Source organism: Rana temporaria, chromosome 8 (assembly GCF_905171775.1).
Source record: "Rana temporaria chromosome 8, aRanTem1.1, whole genome shotgun sequence".
NCBI classification, from domain to species: domain Eukaryota; kingdom Metazoa; phylum Chordata; class Amphibia; order Anura; family Ranidae; genus Rana; species Rana temporaria.
This window is the reverse complement of record NC_053496.1, coordinates 54,388,140-54,409,932: the sequence shown is the minus strand read 5'-3', so window position 1 is coordinate 54,409,932 and position 21,793 is coordinate 54,388,140. Positions and strand designations below refer to the sequence as shown.

The 21,793-nt window shown below is 42.5% G+C and overlaps 1 protein-coding gene and 1 non-coding gene across 2 annotated transcripts in view; both read right to left on the bottom strand.

The window, feature by feature from the left end:
* Positions 1-21,793, bottom strand: part of DNTT (DNA nucleotidylexotransferase) — a 114,651-nt gene that overhangs the window by 54,535 nt on the left and 38,323 nt on the right. The window contains exon 2 of the mRNA XM_040322156.1: positions 18,986-19,160. Coding sequence (XP_040178090.1) covers positions 18,986-19,160 — 175 coding nt within the window. The remainder of the gene's footprint in view (positions 1-18,985; positions 19,161-21,793) is intronic.
* Positions 15,947-16,104, bottom strand: LOC120912473. Its single transcript, XR_005743074.1, has one exon. It is a non-coding gene; the product is annotated as a U1 spliceosomal RNA (small nuclear RNA).

The window sequence follows — 21,793 nt, the reverse complement described above, 5'->3', positions numbered from 1 at the left end:
TGTACGAGGCCTAAATATAATCTTACACCCAATTACAGTCTCATATCATAAATTGTCCAAATGCCATTAGGGCTATCAACATGCACTCTTAAAAATAAAATGCTTTTTTGTCCATATAGGGATTGCATGTGAGTTATTTTATAACGTTGATCCAGGGAATGTCCAATTGCCTTTTGGGGGATTAAGAAGGATTTTTTTCCCCTACTGTCCCTGCTGGAGCAAATTGGATCATGCTCTATTGTTTTTTTTTTTGCCTTCCTCTGAATCGACTATGGGTATTGGATAATGTATGTGGAGGTTTTTTACTAGAATGTTTTTATTTTCTTTTTTTTTTTCTCTGTTGGTTGAACTGGGCGGGACTTGTGTCTTTTTTCCACCAGATTAACTATGTAACTACGTAATTAGCTACGTTCATTGCATACCCCGGTAAAGGTTGCATATTATTCATCAGATGTGATGCACGAAAAAGCTAGCTCCAACAATCTATATTTCGTAGCAAACTTTCCAAGTCAGGTTACACCTTGTCACCGGGACAGGAAGTTAGGGAAAATGGTCCGGATTCACAAAGGAGATATGACGGAGTATCTCAGATACTCCGTCGTATCTCTCAAGCCTCGTACACACGGCCGAGGAACTCGACGTGCCAAACACATCGAGTTCCTCGGCCAGTTCAGCACTGAAGCCGCCGAGGAGCTCGGCGGGGCGAGAGCTCCCATAGAACAACGAGGAAATAGAGAACATGTTCTCTATTTCCTCGCCGAGCTCCTCGTCGGCTTCCTCGGCCGAAAGTGTACACACGGCCGGGTTTCTCGGCAGAATTCAGCCAGAAACTCGGTCGGAAGCTGAATTCTGCCGAGGAAACTGGTCGTGTGTACGGGGCCTCAGAGTATCTATGCGACTGATTCATAGAATCAGTTACGCATAGATAGCCAGAAGATCCGACAGGTGTAATGAACTTACACTGTCGGATCTTAGGATGCAATACGGCGGCCGCCGCTGGGGGGAGTTTGCGTCGTAAACCAACGTCGGGTATGCAAATTAGGAGTTACGGCGATCCACGAAGATTTTTCCCGTCGTTACGTCGTCGCAAGTGTTAGATTTCCGTCGCAAAGATAGGGCACCTTTAATATGGTGGAAAAGTACTCCACCATGTTAAAGCATGCCCGTCTTTCCCGCGTCGCTTTTGATTTTTTTTTACATTTTTCCTTTTTCCCGGCATAAGTGCTTTGTTGACGTCGCGATTCTCAAAACGTCGGCGCGTCGTAATTTCGCGCAAAGCACATAGGGAAATTTGCGACGGGAGCATGCGCAGTACGTCCGGCGCGGGAGCGCGCCTAATTTAAATGGTACCCGCCCCATTTGAATTGGACTGCCTTGCGCCGGACGTGTTTACGATACACCGCCGCAAATTTCCAGGTAAGTGCTTTGTGGATCGGGCACTTAGACTGAAAACTTGCGGCGGTGTAACGTAAACGGTTTACGTTACGCTGCGCCGTGGGTATGTGAATCTGGCCCAATGTCCCTATTGCGCACAAAGATAGCAAAAAAAAAAACAACAGTTCTAACTCTTCCCATCTTTGTTCAAAGCTAAAAAAAATAAAAATTGGAGTTCATCATCAGCAAAGTTACCCCAATTGGGCAAAGCTCTGGCACTTTGAGGGACTGAGGTTACTTGCCTCCACACAGCCAGTAGGGCATTATAGTTATGGATATATAAGATGACTGGGGCAGGAGAGTGCTGGAAAGTTCCAATTGTACCTGAAAGTGTCAAAGTTTTGCCTGTTCATAAAAGTCCAAATTGCAGCAGAAGAGAGAATCACTTTAAATAAAAACACTGGTGTTCTTCTTTAATAATTGGGGCGAGGGGCCTCCTTTAAAGGAAACTTAAATGTTGCTAAAAATATTAAACGAAAAAGCAGAAATGCATCTGAACATTTCAAATGCTGTACTTCTTAAACACTATAATTCACTGCATTGGGTATTTAAGTGTGAAAAGAATAAAAGTGTATGGAAATGAGTAGAGTGGGGGGTGGTGGAGGAGAGAACACAGGGGGTTTCCATATTAGCATAATTTCAAAGCAATGTACTGTTCCCAGCTCAACATAAGATGCTGATAGATTTTATTTTCTATTTTATTTTCTTGCCCCACCACTTTAACCACAGAAAAGCATTACACATAATATAATACAGGTCCTCTGCTAAGCCATGCACAACACGTCATTTGTTATTCTGGTCATACATATTTAAGAAGAAAATAAAATGGTAATAAAAAAAATGTACCAGTGTTCAGTGAATAACCTAAAAATGAACATATTTTTTTTTTTATCCCACTGGCAAAATACTTCATTACTTCCTAGGGAATTTAGGATCTAAAACCGCTTTAGGAAAAGTAGCTTATGGCTCTGATATTTAACTAAAATCAAGAAATTGTTCCATAAAATCCCTTTTTAGGATTCTGACAGATCACCCTAACTAGCTGTACAAAATCCCTTTGGATATGTTCCACATCTACAGATATTAAAGACTAAAAAAAAAATGCTTACTCCTTGCTTTAGGGATTAAAGAGAATAAAAAAAATAAAAAAAAACACGGTTGTACCAGGGAAGGCTGAGAAAGATGTGGGATATGATACTGCAAGATCTACACAAAAATGACATTGAGCTATTGTGCTGGTAACAGTTTAAGTAAAGCGATATCTGCGCTCGGTGCAAGAATAAAAAAATTAGCAATAATGTTAATTAGTAATCAATAATCACAACAGCTGCACTCACAATATTGCACATAATATCAACTATATAAATACAAAATAAAATGTTGTCTTAAATTATGTTCATAACCTCATGTTAACTATTTTTATTTTTAAACAGTACTTCAGTACAGTTTAGTGCATAAGCGTTGAAAAAAATACTAAATCCAAGCGATAAGTATACCAAAAGTAAATTCATGCAATATTAGTGAGGATAAAGTTCACATAGGTCCGTGCTGTCAAAGATAAACTGAAAAAATGCAAAATCCACAAGGAAATAGTAAAGTAAAAAAAGTCCCAATGTGATTATTTGAATATTTGAAAGTAGTGCTCATCATGTGCACATTATTATTTCTTAGTGCTGCAAGTGATCACCAATCAGTGCTCCGCTCCAAGATACATAACAGAGCCTCTTACCAGATGATAAGACCCTTTACGGGTCTAATCTCGCCTTAGTGAGCTCACCTCTCACTGTGGGTTTGGAGTATTTCTCCCCTTAATATGGCCCATAGAGTATTGGTATGGAAACGGTCTCATACAGAATGGTATGGAGCAGATAAAAAAAAAGAAAAGCTCATTACGTAACGTCCTCCATTAAAAAAATATATATATTAAAAGACATCTACAGTACTTACAAGTCCCCGGCAGGCATGTTGACTTCACCCCTCCGCCCAACGTATGTTTCGTCATAATAGACGTCGTCAAAGGGACAACGGGGGGAATGTGCACGTGATGGTAACAAGGCTTCCAATAGTATGTACCAAAATGTATGGACAGACTTTAAAAAAAAAATAGTTTAAGGGCCTATTCACACTATGTGCAGTTTCCTCCTTGAGAACAAATGCAGGTAACTGCAATGACACACAGAAAACAATAGTTTAGTGGATTTTGAGGGTAAACCCCAAACCAAAAAAAACGGCATGGGGTCCCCCCACAATCCATACCAGACCAATATCCGAGCATGCATCATGGCAGGCCACGAATAGGGGGGATTGAGCGAGCAGGAGTATCTTTTTTATTTTCAGCGTGTCAGAGGCAGCTGAGGAAGAAGACATTGGCAGAGGAAAAAGACATTGGTGGAGGAAGCGGATAAAGAAGATATTGTCATTGACGTTGGAGCTACGATATGGTGTGAGGTTTACCCTCAAAATTCATACCAAAGGGTCTGGTATAGTCTTGGAGGGGTTTCCCCTCAAGACCCATACCAGACTTAAAAGGGCCTGGTATGAATTGGGGGGAACCCACGCCGTTCTTTTAGGGGATTTCAAATCAGTTTCTATGTGCACCAGTTTTAGTAAATCTCCCCCACAGTGTAGCACTGGAAGGCAAGACGCAGAGCCTGCATATCTAATAGGCCAACATGGCTGCCCTCAACTACAAACTATTTATAGAAGCAATTTTGAAAAAAATATTAACAGCCATTGATAAGATTGCAAAAATCTCTTGCATCTTAGTTTAAAATAACTCTTAATTTGAATAGACAGGTGGTAAAGGGTTGGATTTACAGTATGATACTCATTGAATCACCGCGTTATACCAACACCTCCTACACATCATGTATATGTTGTTACTTGACAGCTCCAATGAGTGTCAGTTATATCGGCTTGTCTTAAGCAGAGAAGTAGATTTGTTACACAGGTAGGTGTAATGTGGGTCATGGCATATTTAGGGTACGCATAATGAAATGTAACAACTACTAAGTGGCCATAGTTTTGACAGCAATAAATACACATTTACTATCATTGTAAACACCTTACTCTAAATTATCAGCACCTTTTATGCCATTCTTCATTCTTCTGAATCGATACTTTTTCAACCTGTGACACCAAAGCTGCTACTACTGTTACAAAGCAGTATATGTGAAATCTGTAAACAAGGACATCAGGAGAAATTTGATAAACATAGTAGCTAAAATGTAAGTGTGCGCGCGAGTGTGCACACCAAGCTGTTTCACCTGCCAAACAATTTGCATTTTAACCGCTTGACGACCAAGCCTTTTCTGGAACTTTTTGTTTAAAAGTTTTTAAATTTGTATTTTTTGCTAGAAAATTACTTAGAACCCCCAAACAGTATATATCTTTTTTTAGCAGAGACCCTAGAGAATATTCTCGTTAGATTTACAAACCGCACAGCCAAAATGGTGAGCTGATATTTCTCTCTTGCAGCTAAATAACAGAGATGGGTCACAGCTAGTTTAAATTGCATACTAGCACATCAAGTGAAAGAACGAAAAACCCTCTAGCGGTGTGCTGTCACTGCTGAAGGTGCCTCCATCTTAACCCGGTCTTCCTTCTGGGTTAAGATGGAGACTCCGGCTGGGTGAGTGTCCAGAGTCGCAATAAAAGTCGCTCCTGCGCGGGAGCCGCTGTTTACAGGTATGCCGTTCCTTCAGAACGAATGCGCTGGTGACGTCACCAGCTGCATCTAAAGTGAATATCTCCTAAACGGTGCATGTTTAGGAGATATTTACTGTACCTATGGAGAAGTCTTATTATAGGCTTAACTATAGGTACAAATCATTATTCCTAGTACTTTCTGTGAACCCACAAACACCTCTCCTATGTTATGAAGATGAGTAGAGGGGGAGGAGTTATGTCATGTCATATATGTGGTGTCATCTTAGGACAGGAAGTGTGTTAAAGAGGATCTTTCTCCGCAAGAAAACAGCAATAATATACAGTATAATACACTGCATAGAAATACACTCATCTATGTTCATGATGACTTTCCTTGTTGTAGATCCCTTTTCCGGCTGCCTCTGTGCAGCCGGTGTCCTTGCTCCCGTGCCACTATTTAGAAAAGTTCTGCCCATATGCAAGATGGAACGCATGATGTCATGTGCTTTGTCTCACGCATGCAACTTACGACATTACACTTATCTGTTTGTTTGCGTTTCTTAAAGGATATGTTCACTTAAAGGGGTTGTAAAGGTAAAAGTTGTTTTACCTTAATGCATCCTAATGCATTAAGGTAAAAAAACATCTGACAGCACCGCCCCCCCCCCCCCCCCCCGAGCCCCCGTTTTACTTACCTCACTGTTCGAAAGTCCCGGGCGCGTGCTTGTCATCCTGTTCGGTTCCCAGCCTGGCCGTTGATTGCCTAGGCTGGGCGGATTGATAGCAGGGCAGCCATTGGCTGGCGCTGCTGTCAATCACAGCGGATGACGCTGCGCGCCGGGGAGCAGGGCCAAGTGATACAGTCGGCGGCTATGGCCGCCGCTGTATCACGGGAGCGCACTCGCAAAAGCTTTCCACCATGCAAATTCGCTCGCATGAAGGTAGAAAGCTTTTGCGAGGAGGAGCCGAGACAGCCACCGAGGGACCCCAGAAGACAGGATTCGGGGCCACTCTGTGCAAAACGAGCTGCACAGTGGAGGTAAGTATAACATGTTTGTTATTTTTAAAAAAAAATGCACATTTTTTTGCAGATAAAACATTTTTTTTTTTTGAGCCTGTAAAGCAGGGGTCTCCAAACTTTTCAAACAAAGGGCCAATTCATTTTTCTTCACATTTTATGGGGGCCGAATTGTGGCCAGCAGGGGCAGAAAATGTCATGGGCTCAGCATCAGTAAAAATAAATATGGCCTCGGGGTTGGTGGTCAATAGGAGGAGAAGTAGTGCCCCCTGCTGACCCCAATCGGCAGATACCTTTTTTTCTTCTTTTTTTATGTTTTTTAACACATTCGAGTACAGTTCAGTGCAGGAAAAAGCAGCATGTTGTACTTTTTTTCTGGAACTGAAAAGCACCGAATGCACTGCGCTGGTGTGAACTATGCCATTGGAACCCATATAACCTACTCTCCATGCATTTGGAAGATATAGTGCCCCATTGTTGGTGTCAGTGGGGGGAATAGTGCCTCATATTAGTGGGAGGAATAGTGCCCCAGATAAAGGGCCAGATAAAGGCTAGCAAAGGGCCACATCTCCTCGGGCTGCAGTTTTGAGACCCCTGCTGCAAAGCATTGCACCAGTAATCAGCAGATCAACAGGTGCCATGCAGGACTGGAAAAAAGCATAAAAAAATGCATCAAACATGCACAGGACCCCAGTACATTGAAAAGAAAAACAGGAAAAAAAGAAGATAAAAAAGTATCTGCGTCTGGAACGCAACAAAAACGTGCATGCATAAACGCATCTGAAACGGATCTGGAGGACATTTTTGTTGTGTGAAAGGGCACTTAGGGGAATCAGGAAGTGGACGCAAAGCAAGCAAATTAAATCAAAAACTTTTTTTTTTTTTTATCCGTATTGGATAACTTCACATTAGCAATCCAGGGCAGTGTTTTGTTTTTAAAATGAATCTGATTAGTTCTGAGGAGTTTTAGACACACAGCTTGGACCACAGTGAAAAGCTGCCATGAGATTTTTCATAAGGAGCCAGACAAGCAGGAAGTGTGGAGATCAGAGCAGAATTACAGCAACTTCAAAGCAAAAACGAACAATGAGGACATGAAACCAGGACTGCAGTACGGTAAAGGAAGCTATTTAGCTAAAAAAATATTTTCCTTTAGTGATCCTTTAAACTAAGCTTTGACAGTAGCCAAGCCATATTTTTGTGCATTAAGGGCCTCTGCACCGACATCAGATAATGCCAAGATGCCATCGGCAGAATAACTTGCCTGACCAGTTCAGACAATTCTTAGCACAAACTTTGATAAAAGGATTGAGATAACCACACCGGAATGCATGCACAATGCTCCAGCTTAAAAAGTTTTACTTTGACTTTGATCAAATTTACATACAAAAAGGTTCTGACCATAAATTTGTATGAATTCCCTCGTACTTTGTTAGGACAATGCAGAGTTTTCCATCCGTTTGAACACATTTAGGATTAAAAATCCCTCTAGCTTCAGAAAATGTTGAAGAAATAAGAAAAGACTGCAGGAGGATTGGAAAACATTGCTTTGATGAACAGATCATAGAAATGAAATAGAACCACCGAACCTTTTCTATAATGTGCTCGGGAGCTGCGACCTCTCAAGATTAAAAATCAGCCAGGAATTTATAGACAGGAGTTCCTCCTGGCTGAGGGCTGAAAGTCGAAAACAAAATTCGCAAATGCCCTTTCCAGTGGCTGGTATAGCGTACGCACTTCATATGTTAATTACAAGAGAGGTGCACATCTATCATATACCAGAGTAAAATACAGAGGGATAATTATACCAGTCATGACATATTCTGACTCATAAGATTTATCATCATTGCACCCGAATTTATAGCCTGTTAAGGAAATCTTTCCCTATTAAAATGCCAATAGCAAATCACTTAAAAACCGACTCATTCATATAAAAAGGTCATTTGGCAATAGGATTCAAATACAACTAGAGTCAATTTCAATTCAAACTTCATGTTCATTCACGCTAAATCTTTAACACCAAAACAAGATCTCTATTATAATAGATTCATTGTTGACTCCAAAATTATTAACATGTAGAATGTGATTCCAAGTGTCACCAGCTTAGTTTAAAGAGAACTTGTCAAGTACTAAAATGCTTTCAACAAAGGACATACATATCTCTCGCGTCTCAATAGTCCAACGCAGTTCGAGTGTCAATCTCTGTGGTTGTCAGGGAAGGTTCCCCCCGCTGGTGTTACTGCCTGGTATTTGGCGTGCAGTACTGTGGCCCACCACCAGGTGTCTCCCGGCAGTCTTGGACTGCCAATGGAGCTCTCCCCTGGTGGTATTATCTGATCCTATGGCTGCAGTACTGGCGTCCACCAGCGGGGCGTTCTTGGCAGTATGGAGCATACAGCCCTTCCTGCGTTCAGGTGTGACCTGAATGCAATCAGCACGCCTCTATAAATACCCGGCGTGTGTAATCACTCCTCGCCCTGGTATCGTTATACCTCCTGGACCTGAGCCTGTTATCTGACCCTGCTATCTGGACTCTGTTTCTGTTCCCCATCCTGAGCTTATCCTGGACCCGTTCTTCCCTTTGCCTGTTTACATTGGTTCCTGTTCCCTCTTGGATTCCTGCCCCGCAGCCTGTCCATCCATCCGCTACCTGATCCGCTGTGTTCCCATCCTCACCCATCTACTGACCTCCCATGTGTATGACCTCGGCTTGGCTCGTTTATGAATACGGTATTCCCCTTTATTTGTACATACTGTTTGTCGTTTTATTGTGCACTGGTGGTTCACACATTTGTAAATAAACACCTTTTTTTTCACTACTCACCTTGTTTGGTTCCTCTGTGCGGTCACACAGTCTGATCTACCAGCATTCCTGACAGTGGTCCCCTTCTCTCCTGCATTGGCATGAAGAGGAGAGAACTAGTGAGAACTGTAGGGGTCCAAGAAGATCATTCGGGCAGTGCAGGCAGCAGGAGAGGTATGTATACATCCTCTTCTTTACAGGTTTGTCCTTAGCTGAATATATTTTAATACATGACTGGGTCTCTTTAAAGCAGACCTTCACTCCCAAAAGGGAGGTTTATCCCTTGAACTTCCTTTTATGAAAAAGCTATAATTTTTTTTTACCACAGCCCCGTTCCCCAAATCTTCTAATGAATACACCGGTTCAGTTGACAGCTGTCGATGTATCCTAATTTGGGAGGGGTAAATGATAAGTTCCAATGCGCTACTGTGAGTAAACAAAATGTGAAAAAATAGTGTATATATTATACCTGGGGCAGCTATATCTAAAGTGTTCACATAACACAAAAAGGGAAAACAAGTAAAGAGGGGGTGATAAGCGCTCCAGGTATGTGATGAATCACAACCAAGGTGTAAAGTATATGAATGAATCACAATCAAAGAAAGGAATAGTGACCAAACTCAAAATGTGCAGTGCGTGCTAAATAGGAATAATCTGGAAGTGGGTGTTCAGATACTGTGAAACCACTAGGGAATATCCAGTCCCCTATGAGTCTAAAAAAATATCACTTGTGCACTCATAAGAACAATATATAAATATATACAATATGAATATATATAATATATAAAAGGTAAAAATGTGGAGGTAAAATGTGTAATAACAACAATAATAGTGATGATCAAACAGTCTATAGATGGAGATGGTAAGGTGTTCTCATATATGGATAACTGTGTGAAAGCAGCAGTTTTAAAATCCTCATTGGTGTTGTAGTACCCTTACCATGAAGGTGCTATATGTGCGCATATAGTGATATCCCTCTGGATTTCCGATCACCTTTCTCCTGGGGTCACTCAATGAAGGTTGTTCCAGCTGCTGTATACCATAAAGGTGCAGGATGCATGTGTATAGTAGCAGCCCTCCGGATCTCCGATCCCCTTTCTCCTGGGGTCACTTGGTTCAGGTGGGTTCCAGCTGCTGTATACCTCCAAAGCAGTCCAAGTAATGATGGTCCTAAAGGAGCAATGGGGTGGGGAAAAAGAAAATTGCCTCCAATAGTGTAGTAAGTTTGGAAATCCAAGGATATTTATTGTGATAAAAAATCAGGTAAAAAGCAGGTAGCGCTACAAGCGCTTAACAATAAAACAAAGGAAGAAAAATTACCGCGCTAACAAATATTACAAAACAATAACAATAAATTGCTAATAAAGCTGCAACAACGGAGTGTTAATACAGAACACAACAGCATAGAACAAAGGAAAAAAGGTTGTTGCGCTAAAAATAACAAATCTAAACAATAAAATTTGAAAAAATATATAAAATTATGGAGCCAATATCCCAAATCGGTGCGGTACTAAAAAGGAGAATAATTGCAGTCCTAATGCATCCACAGAAATAAAGTTCGTATAGGAGTGGCAATGTTGAGGAGCAAATAAAGAAAAACACCTCGAACCAATAAAAAATTGGAGGCTTACCAGATGGCAAGCAGTGTGTGCTTGCGACTGCAAACCCCAGTCAAGGCCTTTAAATTGATCCTCGCAGGGAAAGATGGAAAAGGAAGAGGATTCTTAAAGTCTCCACCGGAAGCCAAATTAATGAGCCGTATCATAGGAAAAAATATTTCAATGGTGAAGTACGTTTGATCAGCACACATATAGGTAAAAAGTGACTTTAAGTACCACCATCACCAGCACCCTATAAATAGGAGGCTTACCAGAACAAATAAGAACAACAGCAAGTGGCTAAAACCCTAGCCTGGGCCTTTGATTCCTGGGCTGTAAAGATAGTCCTACGTGTCCTCCGTGTTCAGTGGGTACATAGAGGAAGTGATAGAGCCCACATAGTGAAGTTCGTTAAACAATGCGTTTAATAATAAAAAGATTGCACTTACAGAGTCAATGGAGATAAAAACAGAGAGAAGCCGGCCGGCTCGGAACAAACGCCCGTCCACTCTACACAACACGTCCTGCGTCAGCACGCTACCTCGTAGGGGTAGCGTGCTGACGCAGGACGTGTTGTGTAGAGTGGACGGGCGTTTGTTCCGAGCCGGCCGGCTTCTCTCTGTTTTTATCTCCATTGACTCTGTAAGTGCAATCTTTTTATTATTAAACGCATTGTTTAACGAACTTCACTATGTGGGCTCTATCACTTCCTCTATGTACCCACTGAACACGGAGGACACGTAGGACTATCTTTACAGCCCAGGAATCAAAGGCCCAGGCTAGGGTTTTAGCCACTTGCTGTTGTTCTTATTTGTTCTGGTAAGCCTCCTATTTATAGGGTGCTGGTGATGGTGGTACTTAAAGTCACTTTTTACCTATATGTGTGCTGATCAAACGTACTTCACCATTGAAATATTTTTTCCTATGATACGGCTCATTAATTTGGCTTCCGGTGGAGACTTTAAGAATCCTCTTCCTTTTCCATCTTTCCCTGCGAGGATCAATTTAAAGGCCTTGACTGGGGTTTGCAGTCGCAAGCACACACTGCTTGCCATCTGGTAAGCCTCCAATTTTTTATTGGTTCGAGGTGTTTTTCTTTATTTGCTCCTCAACATTGCCACTCCTATACGAACTTTATTTCTGTGGATGCATTAGGACTGCAATTATTCTCCTTTTTAGTACCGCACCGATTTGGGATATTGGCTCCATAATTTTATATATTTTTTCAAATTTTATTGTTTAGATTTGTTATTTTTAGCGCAACAACCTTTTTTCCTTTGCTTAACAATAAAAGACAGCGTTTGTGTGACAGTGCAGACGTGGCGTTTTAAAATTACCGCCTTGCGTCCTATGGCCTCCGGCTTGTACGAGTGTATTCCTCGGTCTCGACTATCAGTTCCCTACGGCGTTACGTCACGTACCTCGTGACTTCATCAGACCCCTGATGAAGTCACGAGGTACGTGACGTAACGCCGTAGGGAACTGATAGTCGAGACCGAGGAATACACTCGTACAAGCCGGAGGCCATAGGACGCAAGGCGGTAATTTTAAAACGCCACGTCTGCACTGTCACACAAACGCTGTCTTTTATTGTTAAGCGCTTGTAGCGCTACCTGCTTTTTACCTGATTTTTTATCACAATAAATATCCTTGAATTTCCAAACTTACTACACTATTGGAGGCAATTTTCTTTTTCCCCACCCCATTGCTCCTATTGGACCATCATTACTTGGACTGCTTTGGAGGTATACAGCAGCTAGAACCCACCTGAACTGAGTGACCCCAGGAGAAAGGAGACCGGAGATTCAGAGGGCTGCTACTATACACATGCATCCTGCACCTTTATGGTATACAGCAGCTGGAACAACCTTCATTGAGTGACCCCAGGAGAAAGGTGATCGGAAATCCAGAGGGATATCACTATATGCGCACATATAGCACCTTCATGGTAAGGGTACTACAACACCAATGAGGATTTTAAAACTGCTGCTTTCACACAGTTATCCATATATGAGAACACCTTACCATCTCCATCTATAGACTGTTTGATCATCACTATTATTGTTGTTATTACACATTTTACCTCCACATTTTTACCTTTTATATATTATATATATTCATATTGTATATATTTATATATTGTTCTTATGAGTGCACAAGTGATATTTTTTTAGACTCATAGGGGACTGGATATTCCCTAGTGGTTTCACAGTATCTGAACACCCACTTCCAGATTATTCCTATTTAGCACGCACTGCACATTTTGAGTTTGGTCACTATTCCTTTCTTTGATTGTGATTCATTCATATACTTTACACCTTGGTTGTGATTCATCACATACCTGGAGCGCTTATCACCCCCTCTTTACTAATTTGGGAGGGATTAACCTGTTGGGTCTTTAGAACAAAAAGTAAAAGGAAATCCCCATCCGCCCCGATAGGACAATTCTCAGATATCCCTACTGGGCACCTCCTCCAGACCTGTGTCTCCTGTCCTCCAAACGCACCCGCAGCCAGCAGACTCGCCATAACCAGCCCTTAACCCCTCAATCACGAGACAAGCCACACAGGTGTTGAGGGTTAAACATGCAGAGCATCAACTATATATTAAGTACCAAACATACAATTTTAAACACAGTTAGGGACACTCCCTTAACCTTGTCATAAAGGGGGTAGGGGACAAGGAATAACCAATGGAAACGCAACACTTGTATATTCAAACAACTACAGTTGAAACACATAAAGGGATTATGATAAGCAGGCAGCCCCTCCTTACACATCCCCTGCTGGGAGGTGTCTCCAGACCTTTGTCTATGTGCCATGACCCAACACAATTACACACAGCAACACAAGGAGGGGATGGGGGGAGAAGGGATGTAGCATTACATTACATCAATGCCATTTTGTCCCCAAGTCTCTCAGTCTCTTCTGGGCCAAAATCTCTGGGTAGGAGTCCAGCCCACAAACTCCTCTAGAACACACAGTGACAGTGGGTTCTGTCACAATTCCCAACTTTTTCCATAGCTAAAGTAAAAAAAAAAATATTTTGGCTGAAGATCTGGGACCCATGGGTCGCCCATATCCTACCGGTAAATTTTAATCATTGCTGCTGAATAGTCTCTGAATACCTACATCCATTCTGAGTGGACTTTTTTTTTTTTACTACAGCCCCGTCTATCTCCATTCTCGTCTAGGCAAGAAAAAAACAAAAACAAACATATTTTTAATTTCAGATCCCAAAGGGCATATTTTACTAATATTTTGCTAATATAGCTATTTTATCAAATACATATAGATGCCTGACATATGTCCAAACTTACTACCACTCACCCCTGCCTCACTCAGTTCCCTGATTTACCACCTGCACAGAACAGATACACTCCATTTTAAGCTGATATGTATTCTTCTACATATTTTTGGTAAAAAAAAATACAATAGGCGTATAGTGATTGGTTTGCGCAAAAGTTATAGTGTCTCAAAATAGGGGATAGGTTTATGGCACTTTTATTATTATAATTAATTTTTTTCTAGTAATGGCAGTGATCAGCGATTTTTAGCTGGACTGTGACATTGTGGCGGACAGATCAGACACGTTTGACACTTTTTAGGGACCAGTGACATTTATACAGCGATCAGTGCTATAAAAATGAACTGATTACTGTATAAACGAAACTGGCCGGGAAGGCGTTAACACAAGGGGGCGATCAAGGGGTTAAATGTGTTCTATATGGGAGGTGTTTCTAACGGTGGGGGGAGGGGACTGACTGGGAGTAGAGAGAGATCGCTGTTCATGATCACTAGGTACAGACGATCACTTCCCCATCAGAACGGGGATCTGTTTCTTTACGTCAAAAGATTCCCGTTTTGGCTTTCTGTGGAGCGATCGCCAGGGCCGCTGATAGGCCAGTACAACTGGCCCTGTTGTACCGTGCCCGGCCAGCAGGAGGGCCCGGGCAACCTGAACAGTAGAGTAGTTTAATGTAAAAAAAAAAAAAATCATCCAGACATCCCTTAACGTCCCATCTATCAAGCATTTTACGTTTTTTCTTCTTTTTTTTTTGGCGAAGTGAATGATTTGGAGGCGGCAGGGGAGGAACTATTTCTTGTATTTCAGGCGCGGAAGAGGCATTCTTCTGTGCCCGCTCCTCACGCTGGCTCAAGTCCCGGCCAGCGCGTCCTCTGTGGTGCCATCCCCCTGGCGCCGCGGAGTGATTCCTCTCTCTCCACGTGAGAAGTAGTAGTGAGAGGGGACTCAGGCGAGCAGCGGCGGCAGAGGACATTGGCATAGGCAGAGGCATCAAATTTCATGATTCCCATCTAACTGGAATAGTTTGTGGAGACTGGCAGCAGCAGGATCGGGACTCCTTGGGCCCAGCTAACACCACTACACAGGTGTGTGCTACTGTGCTGGCTTGGGGGGGAGGGGCAGCAAAATCTACTACTACTGCAGCCAGCAGCATCTATACATTATGGCATTGGCGGCATGGGTGACACTATCTGCAGGTAGCACATGCATTATGGCCCATAACGCATGTGCTGCCTGCTGAGACAGTGCCACCCATTCCGTAATGTGTTGCAGACAGTGCCACCCATGACACTAATGCCATAACGCATGTGCTGCCTGCAGAGACAGTGCCACCCATGCTGCCAATTGCATTATACTATTGGTGGCATGGGTGGCAGTGTCTGCAGCACATTATGGCATTGGCGGCATGGGTGGCACTGTCAGCAGGTAGCACATGTATTATGGCTCATAACATATGTGCTTTCTGTAGAGACAGTGCCACCCATGCCCCCAATCCCATAATGTGCTGCAGACAGTGCCACCCATGCCGCCAATGCCATAATGTGCTACAGACAGTGCCACCCATGATGCTAATGACATAACGCATGTGCTACCTGCAGAGACAGTGCCACCCATGCTGCCAATTGCATTATACTATTGGCGGCATAGGTGGCACTGTCTGCAGCACATTATGGCATTGGGGGCATGGGTGGCACTGTCAGCAGGTAGCACATGCGTTATTGCATTAGCGTCATAGATGGCACTGTCTGCAGCACTGTCAGCAGGTAGCACATGTATTATGGCACATAACGCATGTGCTGTCTGCAGAGACAGTGCCACCCATGCCGCAATGTGCTGCAGACAGTGCCACCCATCCCACCAATGCCGTAATGTGCTGCAGACATTGCCACCCATGACGCTAATGACATAACGCATGTGCTACCTGCAGAGACAGTGCCACCCATGCTGCCAATTGCATTATACTATTGGCGGCATGGGTGGCACTGTCTGCAGTGATAAATATCACTTGAAGACAAATCTGCACTTTGTTTCAAGGCGGGGTCTAGGGAGGGGCCAGGGGCGGGACTGAAGGAGGGACCAGGGGTGGGGCTGAAGGGGGCCCCATCAGGTAGACTGTATGGGGCCCCAAGATTTCTATCAGCGGCCCTGGCGATCGCGGGTGGCCGGCGGACATTGCGGCCTGCCGGTCACGCACATTTTTTATTTTACATTTTCAGCACAGCCGGAGTGCAATGGCTGAGCCTTGCCCTAAGAGAACCACCTTTGTGATCATGGTATCTCCCCTGCCAGGTTAGTATGGTCACTCGCATATGCTCCAGCGCCATGAAGGTGGCACGTGCGCACCTGCTATAGCTGTTAAAGGGACCGACGTACAGCTATGGGGATTCGTGGGAACAAACCAACCTGCCGCAGTATAATGACGGCGGATGGTCGGCAAGCGGTTAAAGACAAAATAACGAAAATAGCTTTTTCTGCTTTAACTTCAGTCCAGTACTCCTCAAAAGTACATTTTTCTGCTGCTAAATGTCCTCAATCAAGCATTATTTAACTGATTGGACAAAAGAGAGCTTGATATTAAAATACAATAGTTCATGATTCTGAGCTTTTTATGTATTTTTTAATTTTTTTGTCCTTTTTTTTAGCGATAATAATGAAACAAAATACTGTAAAATACAAAGCATTGTACATTCTCTTTAAATAGTACCGCTTTGATAAAGTGTGCTGCTTTTGAAAAGCTGTTGCCGCCTGCAAGTAGGCAAATCGTTTTTTTGTTGTTTTTTTTTACTTGACCTTATCCACATTTTGAATGCATTGAAAGTTTAATCAAAGTACCTCAGGACAAGTTAGTTATGTTCTAAAGTCTAAAAAAAAAAAAACATTAGGCGTGTGCCAACCCTACATGAGACCACTGACCTTATTACCATTTTAATAAGACCGGCTGTTGTGGGGAAATAAGGACTGAGTGCTCATTTGCATTGCATATCCTGCGCCACAAAGTTTTCACTCTCTGAGTTTTAAAAAGTTTGGAACAAAAAAATGGAACTACTATAATCCTGCAGCAAGATAACGTTGTAAGCAGTATTAATAACAAACGTCAGGGGTTGTCGGGAAAGCTATACTCCAGCCTTCCCACACAGCAGATGCCCATTGGAGAGAAGCACACAATGACAATAGGAATTCTGCTTGGATCTCTTATTTACATGCACATATTTACACTCTGCCTTCAGCAGCAGGTCTTATGCGAGCGTGGCAATCAACTTCTTGTTGCTGAGAGAGAAAACACTTTTTTTTTTTGGCCTGCGATTGTTTTAGGCCTGACAGCGAGGCTCCATCTGCCGCGTTGCTTCTACTTTGTCGGCTTAAATTAAGTGGTGGTTGCAATATTCAAATGAATAACAATACTTAAAGTGTATGTGAAAACACAGTCATTAAAATTTCAAATAAGCTTCAACTCGTTAATGGCGTTTCAAAAGCCATTTTATTAAAAGCGGAATTAATCCCCCGCAAAAAAATAAAATAAAAGAGAGAAAAAAAACAGACCCCAGGAGATTTTAACCATGATGTGCTAGTATGCACATTATTAGCTAGATTCGGGATGGCGAGCGCATACTTGCGGCGGCGTAGCGTATGGTATTTACACTACGCCGCCGTAAGTTAGCGAGGCAAGTACATGATTCACAAAGTACTTGCCTGCTAAGTTACGGCGTCGTAGCCTAAAACGGGCGGGTGTAAGGACGCCTAATTCAAAATAGGCTGAGGGGGCGTGTTTTATGTTAATTTGGGTTGACCTGACGTGATTGACGTTTTTTTGGAGCGGCGCATGCGCCGTCCGCCTACATATCCCAGTGTGCATTGCGGCAACGTACGCCGCACGGGCCTATTGGTTTAGACGTGGACGTAAATGACGTAAATCCCTATTCACGGACGACTTACGCAAACGATGTAAAATTTTCGAATTTCGACGCGGGAACGACGGCCATACTTAACATTACTATTCCAGCTATTTGATGGTATAACTTTAGGCCTGATAATGCGTTACGTAAACGGCGTATCTGTACAGCGCCGGCCGGGCGTGCGTTCGTGAATAGGCGTATCTACTGATTTACATATTCTACGCCGACCGCAATGGAAGCGCCACTTAGCGGTCAGCCTAAATATTGCACCCTAAGATAGGACGGCGCAAGCCGTCGTATCTTAGAGAGGTTTAAGTGTATCTCTGTTTGAGAATACACTTAAACTTAGGACAGCGCAAATTCCGAGTTAGATCTACTGATACGCCGGCCTAACTCTTACTGAATCTGGCTATATATTAGCACATTATGGCAGACTTACCTTGCAAATGATCCCCTCCAGCGCTGCGATGTCAGTACTCCCATTGGTCACAAGCCCTCCCTCTTTTCCCGGTCTTCCCCTTCAGGTTAGGACTCTTTGATTGGCCAGACCAAGATGATATCCAGTGGCGGCTTGTTTTTTTTGGGGGGGTGGCAAACAACCACCCAACCCCCCTGAGCAGCACCCACCAACAACCCCCCACCACACACTTTTTGCCGATCGGTCTAGCACTTACCCTATCGTGGTGGGTGGCAGGCAGTGTGGTGCAGTGGCTCGGCTCTGAGTCCTCTCCTCCATGGCAGCTTCCAGCTCCTCCCCTCCTCCTCCTAGGTGTCCAATAGGATTGCCTGTCCTTTCAGCCAATCAGGTTGCTGGTGTCCAAACCCGCTTCCTGATTGCTATTGTAATACCCTGGGTGGGCTCAGAGTTCACTCTTGGATGATATCACTGCCAAGCAGGCGCATGTGAGTCACGTCATATCTGCACAGAGCTGTGCCGTAAATATACGCTGAACTGCACATGCACGGCTCACTGTACACAAACACTGTTACCAGTTATGACATACGAGACCCATGGAGTATCTTCAGTCATAAAAGTCCAACTTTTCGGCTACTTTTCAATTTTTAAAAGGGTAATTCCACTTCTCTGGAGGAAAAAAAATGCTATAAAAAAATAGCGTATACAATTGCTGTACAAGTCATATTGTAATTGAATGTTTTTAACCCCTTCCTTACTGGGCCATAATAATATGACGCCGGCAGGAACCCTACCTCCCTCAGCCCCTGTATTTTTCCTTTAAGTCATACAAATATATGAATAGTAACAATGTGAGTGCGGGGGACTCACCGTGAGTTGGTGCCGGTCTTCTATCTGTACAGGACATCCCGCTCCCATACACTCCGTGAACCAGGAGATGTCCACAATCTGACATTTAATCACAGTGTCCAACTTCTTAGATTGCAGCCACTCCACAACTTCAGCCCCAGAGTTGTTCTCAGCCACAATATGAGTAACGCAGTCTCTGAAAGAAGAGAAGAGCAATATTTAACAACGAGTTTACATACAAAAGAAAGTTTTTTTATGTAAAAAAGTTTTTGTGAACAATATTTCCAGCAGTTTTTATATTCCAGTGTTTGGCAGTACTAAAACAGACCAGGGGTCCATACTCCAGCCACATAACTAAGATATGAATAAATATAATAACATATATTATAATATATACAGTAAATGTACTTTAAGGTGGTAGAAAAATAATTTTAAAAAATACAGTGCCCCTGCAAGTTAACAGCATAATGTGCTAGTATACATTGCATACTAACATATTATATAAGACCTAAAAAACAAAGCTCTTCAGCAGTGTGCTGTTACAGGGCTTTAATCTTCATCCGGTCTAGCTTCCGGGTTCATGGGCCATTTGAATGGCTGAGCCACGGTGACATTACTTCCGCACATGCACACAATTGTTACGGCCGGTGTCACAGAGCTCTGGATTGACAGCACATACACCCTCAATTCAGAGGACAGTGCACATTCGCTGGTGTCCTCACCGGCTGTAAAATAAGCGAATATTTCTTAAACAGTGCACTTGGAGATATACATTTTACCTATAGGTAAGCTTTATTATAAGTTACAAAGTGGAGTTTACTAAGGCTTTAACCACTTAACCACCCCTTAACCACAGGCTTTAACCACTCCTTCTGAGATTTGGTGTTTGCAAGTTAAAAAACATTTTTTTTTGCTAGAAAATTACTTAGAACGCCCAAACATTATATATTTTTTTCTACCACCCTAGAGAATAAAATGGCGGCTGTTGCAATACTTTCTGTCACACCGTATTTGCACAGCGGTCTTACAAGCACACTTTTTTTGGAAAAAATACACTTTTTTGAATTAAAAAATAAGACAACAGTAAAGTTAGCCCAATGTATTGTGAAAGATAATGTTACGCCGAGTAATTTGATACCCAACATGTTACGCTTCAAATTTGCGCCCGCTTGTGGAATGGCGGCAAACTTTTACCCTTAAAAATCTCCATCGAAGATGTTTAAAAAAATCTACAGGTTGCATGTTTTAAGTTACAGAGGAGGTCTAGGGCTAGAATTGTTTCTCTCATTCTAACATTTGCGCCAATATCTCACATGTGTGGTTTGAACACTGTTTTCATATGCGGGCGCTGCTCACGTATGTTTTCGCTTCTGCACGCGAGCTCGGCGGGACGGGGAGGTTTAAAAAATGTTTTTTTCTTTTTTAGTTTACCTTTTATTCATTCAATTTTTTTACACTGTTCATTTAAAAAAAAAAAGGTCACTTTTATTGCTATTACAAGGAATGTAAACATCCCTTGTATTAGAAAAAAAGCATGACAGGACCTCTTAAATATGAGATCTCAGATCTCATATTTACATTAAAATGCAATAAAAAATAAATAAATAAAATGTAATTTGAAAAGAATAAAAAAATAAAATGTCTCTTTTAGAGCATTGGGCGGAAGTGACGATTTGATGTCGCTTCCGCCCTGCAATGATATGGAGACCGGTGGGGGCCATCTTTCACTCACTCGTCTCCATACCAAGCCAGCAAGAGGACGCAATCGCCTCCACTGCTGCCGACGGCCCCGGTAAGTGTCGGAGGGCTCCGGAGTGTGGCGAGAGGGGGGCCCCCTCCAGCCACCGATAAAAGTCTGAAAGAAGGTTGTCCCACCCGATGTCTGAAAGCTGAACTTTACTTCAAGTTCCGATTGTTTGTACTATTCCCCCCTCCTCCACTGCCACATTTGTCACTGGTCATTTGTTAAAAATCCACGCATGCTCAGAATCAAGTCGACGCATGCTCGGAAGCATTGAACTTTATTTTTCTCTGCACGTCGTTGTGTTTTACGTCACCGCGTTGGACACGATCTGATTTTTAACTGATGGTGTGTAGGCAAGACTGATGAAAGTCAGCTTCATCGGATATCTGATGAAAAAATCCATCGATTCATTTTCATCGGATGAACCGATCGTGTGTTCATGGCATTAGGAAAAAATGGTTGTGGAACGAATCATCAGAGTTTCCATTATTTCTTATGGGGAAATTTGCTTTGATATACAAGTGCTTTGGATTACAAGCATGTTTCCGGAACAAATTATGCTTGCAATCTAAGGTTTTACTCTATAACCAATTTCCAAAATAGCTTCTAAAATACGAATTGCTTTGGAACAACAAATATACAAAACAAATCTGAATTAGACATCTGCAGAACTAAAAAATGTGTTTTGTTTTGTTTCAATTCGATTAGTTATTTACATAAATGTGTTTAGTTAAATTCATTTAATTTGTTTCATTTGTTTTTGGAATTTGTTTTGTTTATGAATTTTCAAATTGAAAAATAAAATTAATAAAATTAAATATTCAGGCTTTTCATTGACCTATTCCACTCCTATGTTCTGGAGCTTTCCAGACGGCAGGGAGAAGCAATCAAGCCTGCAGCCTGTGAGACCATGATCACTCCAAAGCAATCAGCAGCTGCTCTACTGATTACAGCTCAAAAAGAACTACCGTATTTATCGGCGTATACTGCGCACTTTTTCCCCTTAAAATCAGGGGAAAATCGTGGGTGTGCGATATACGCCGATACTGTTGCAGATGTGTTTGTTTTTTTAATTAGGCGCCGAG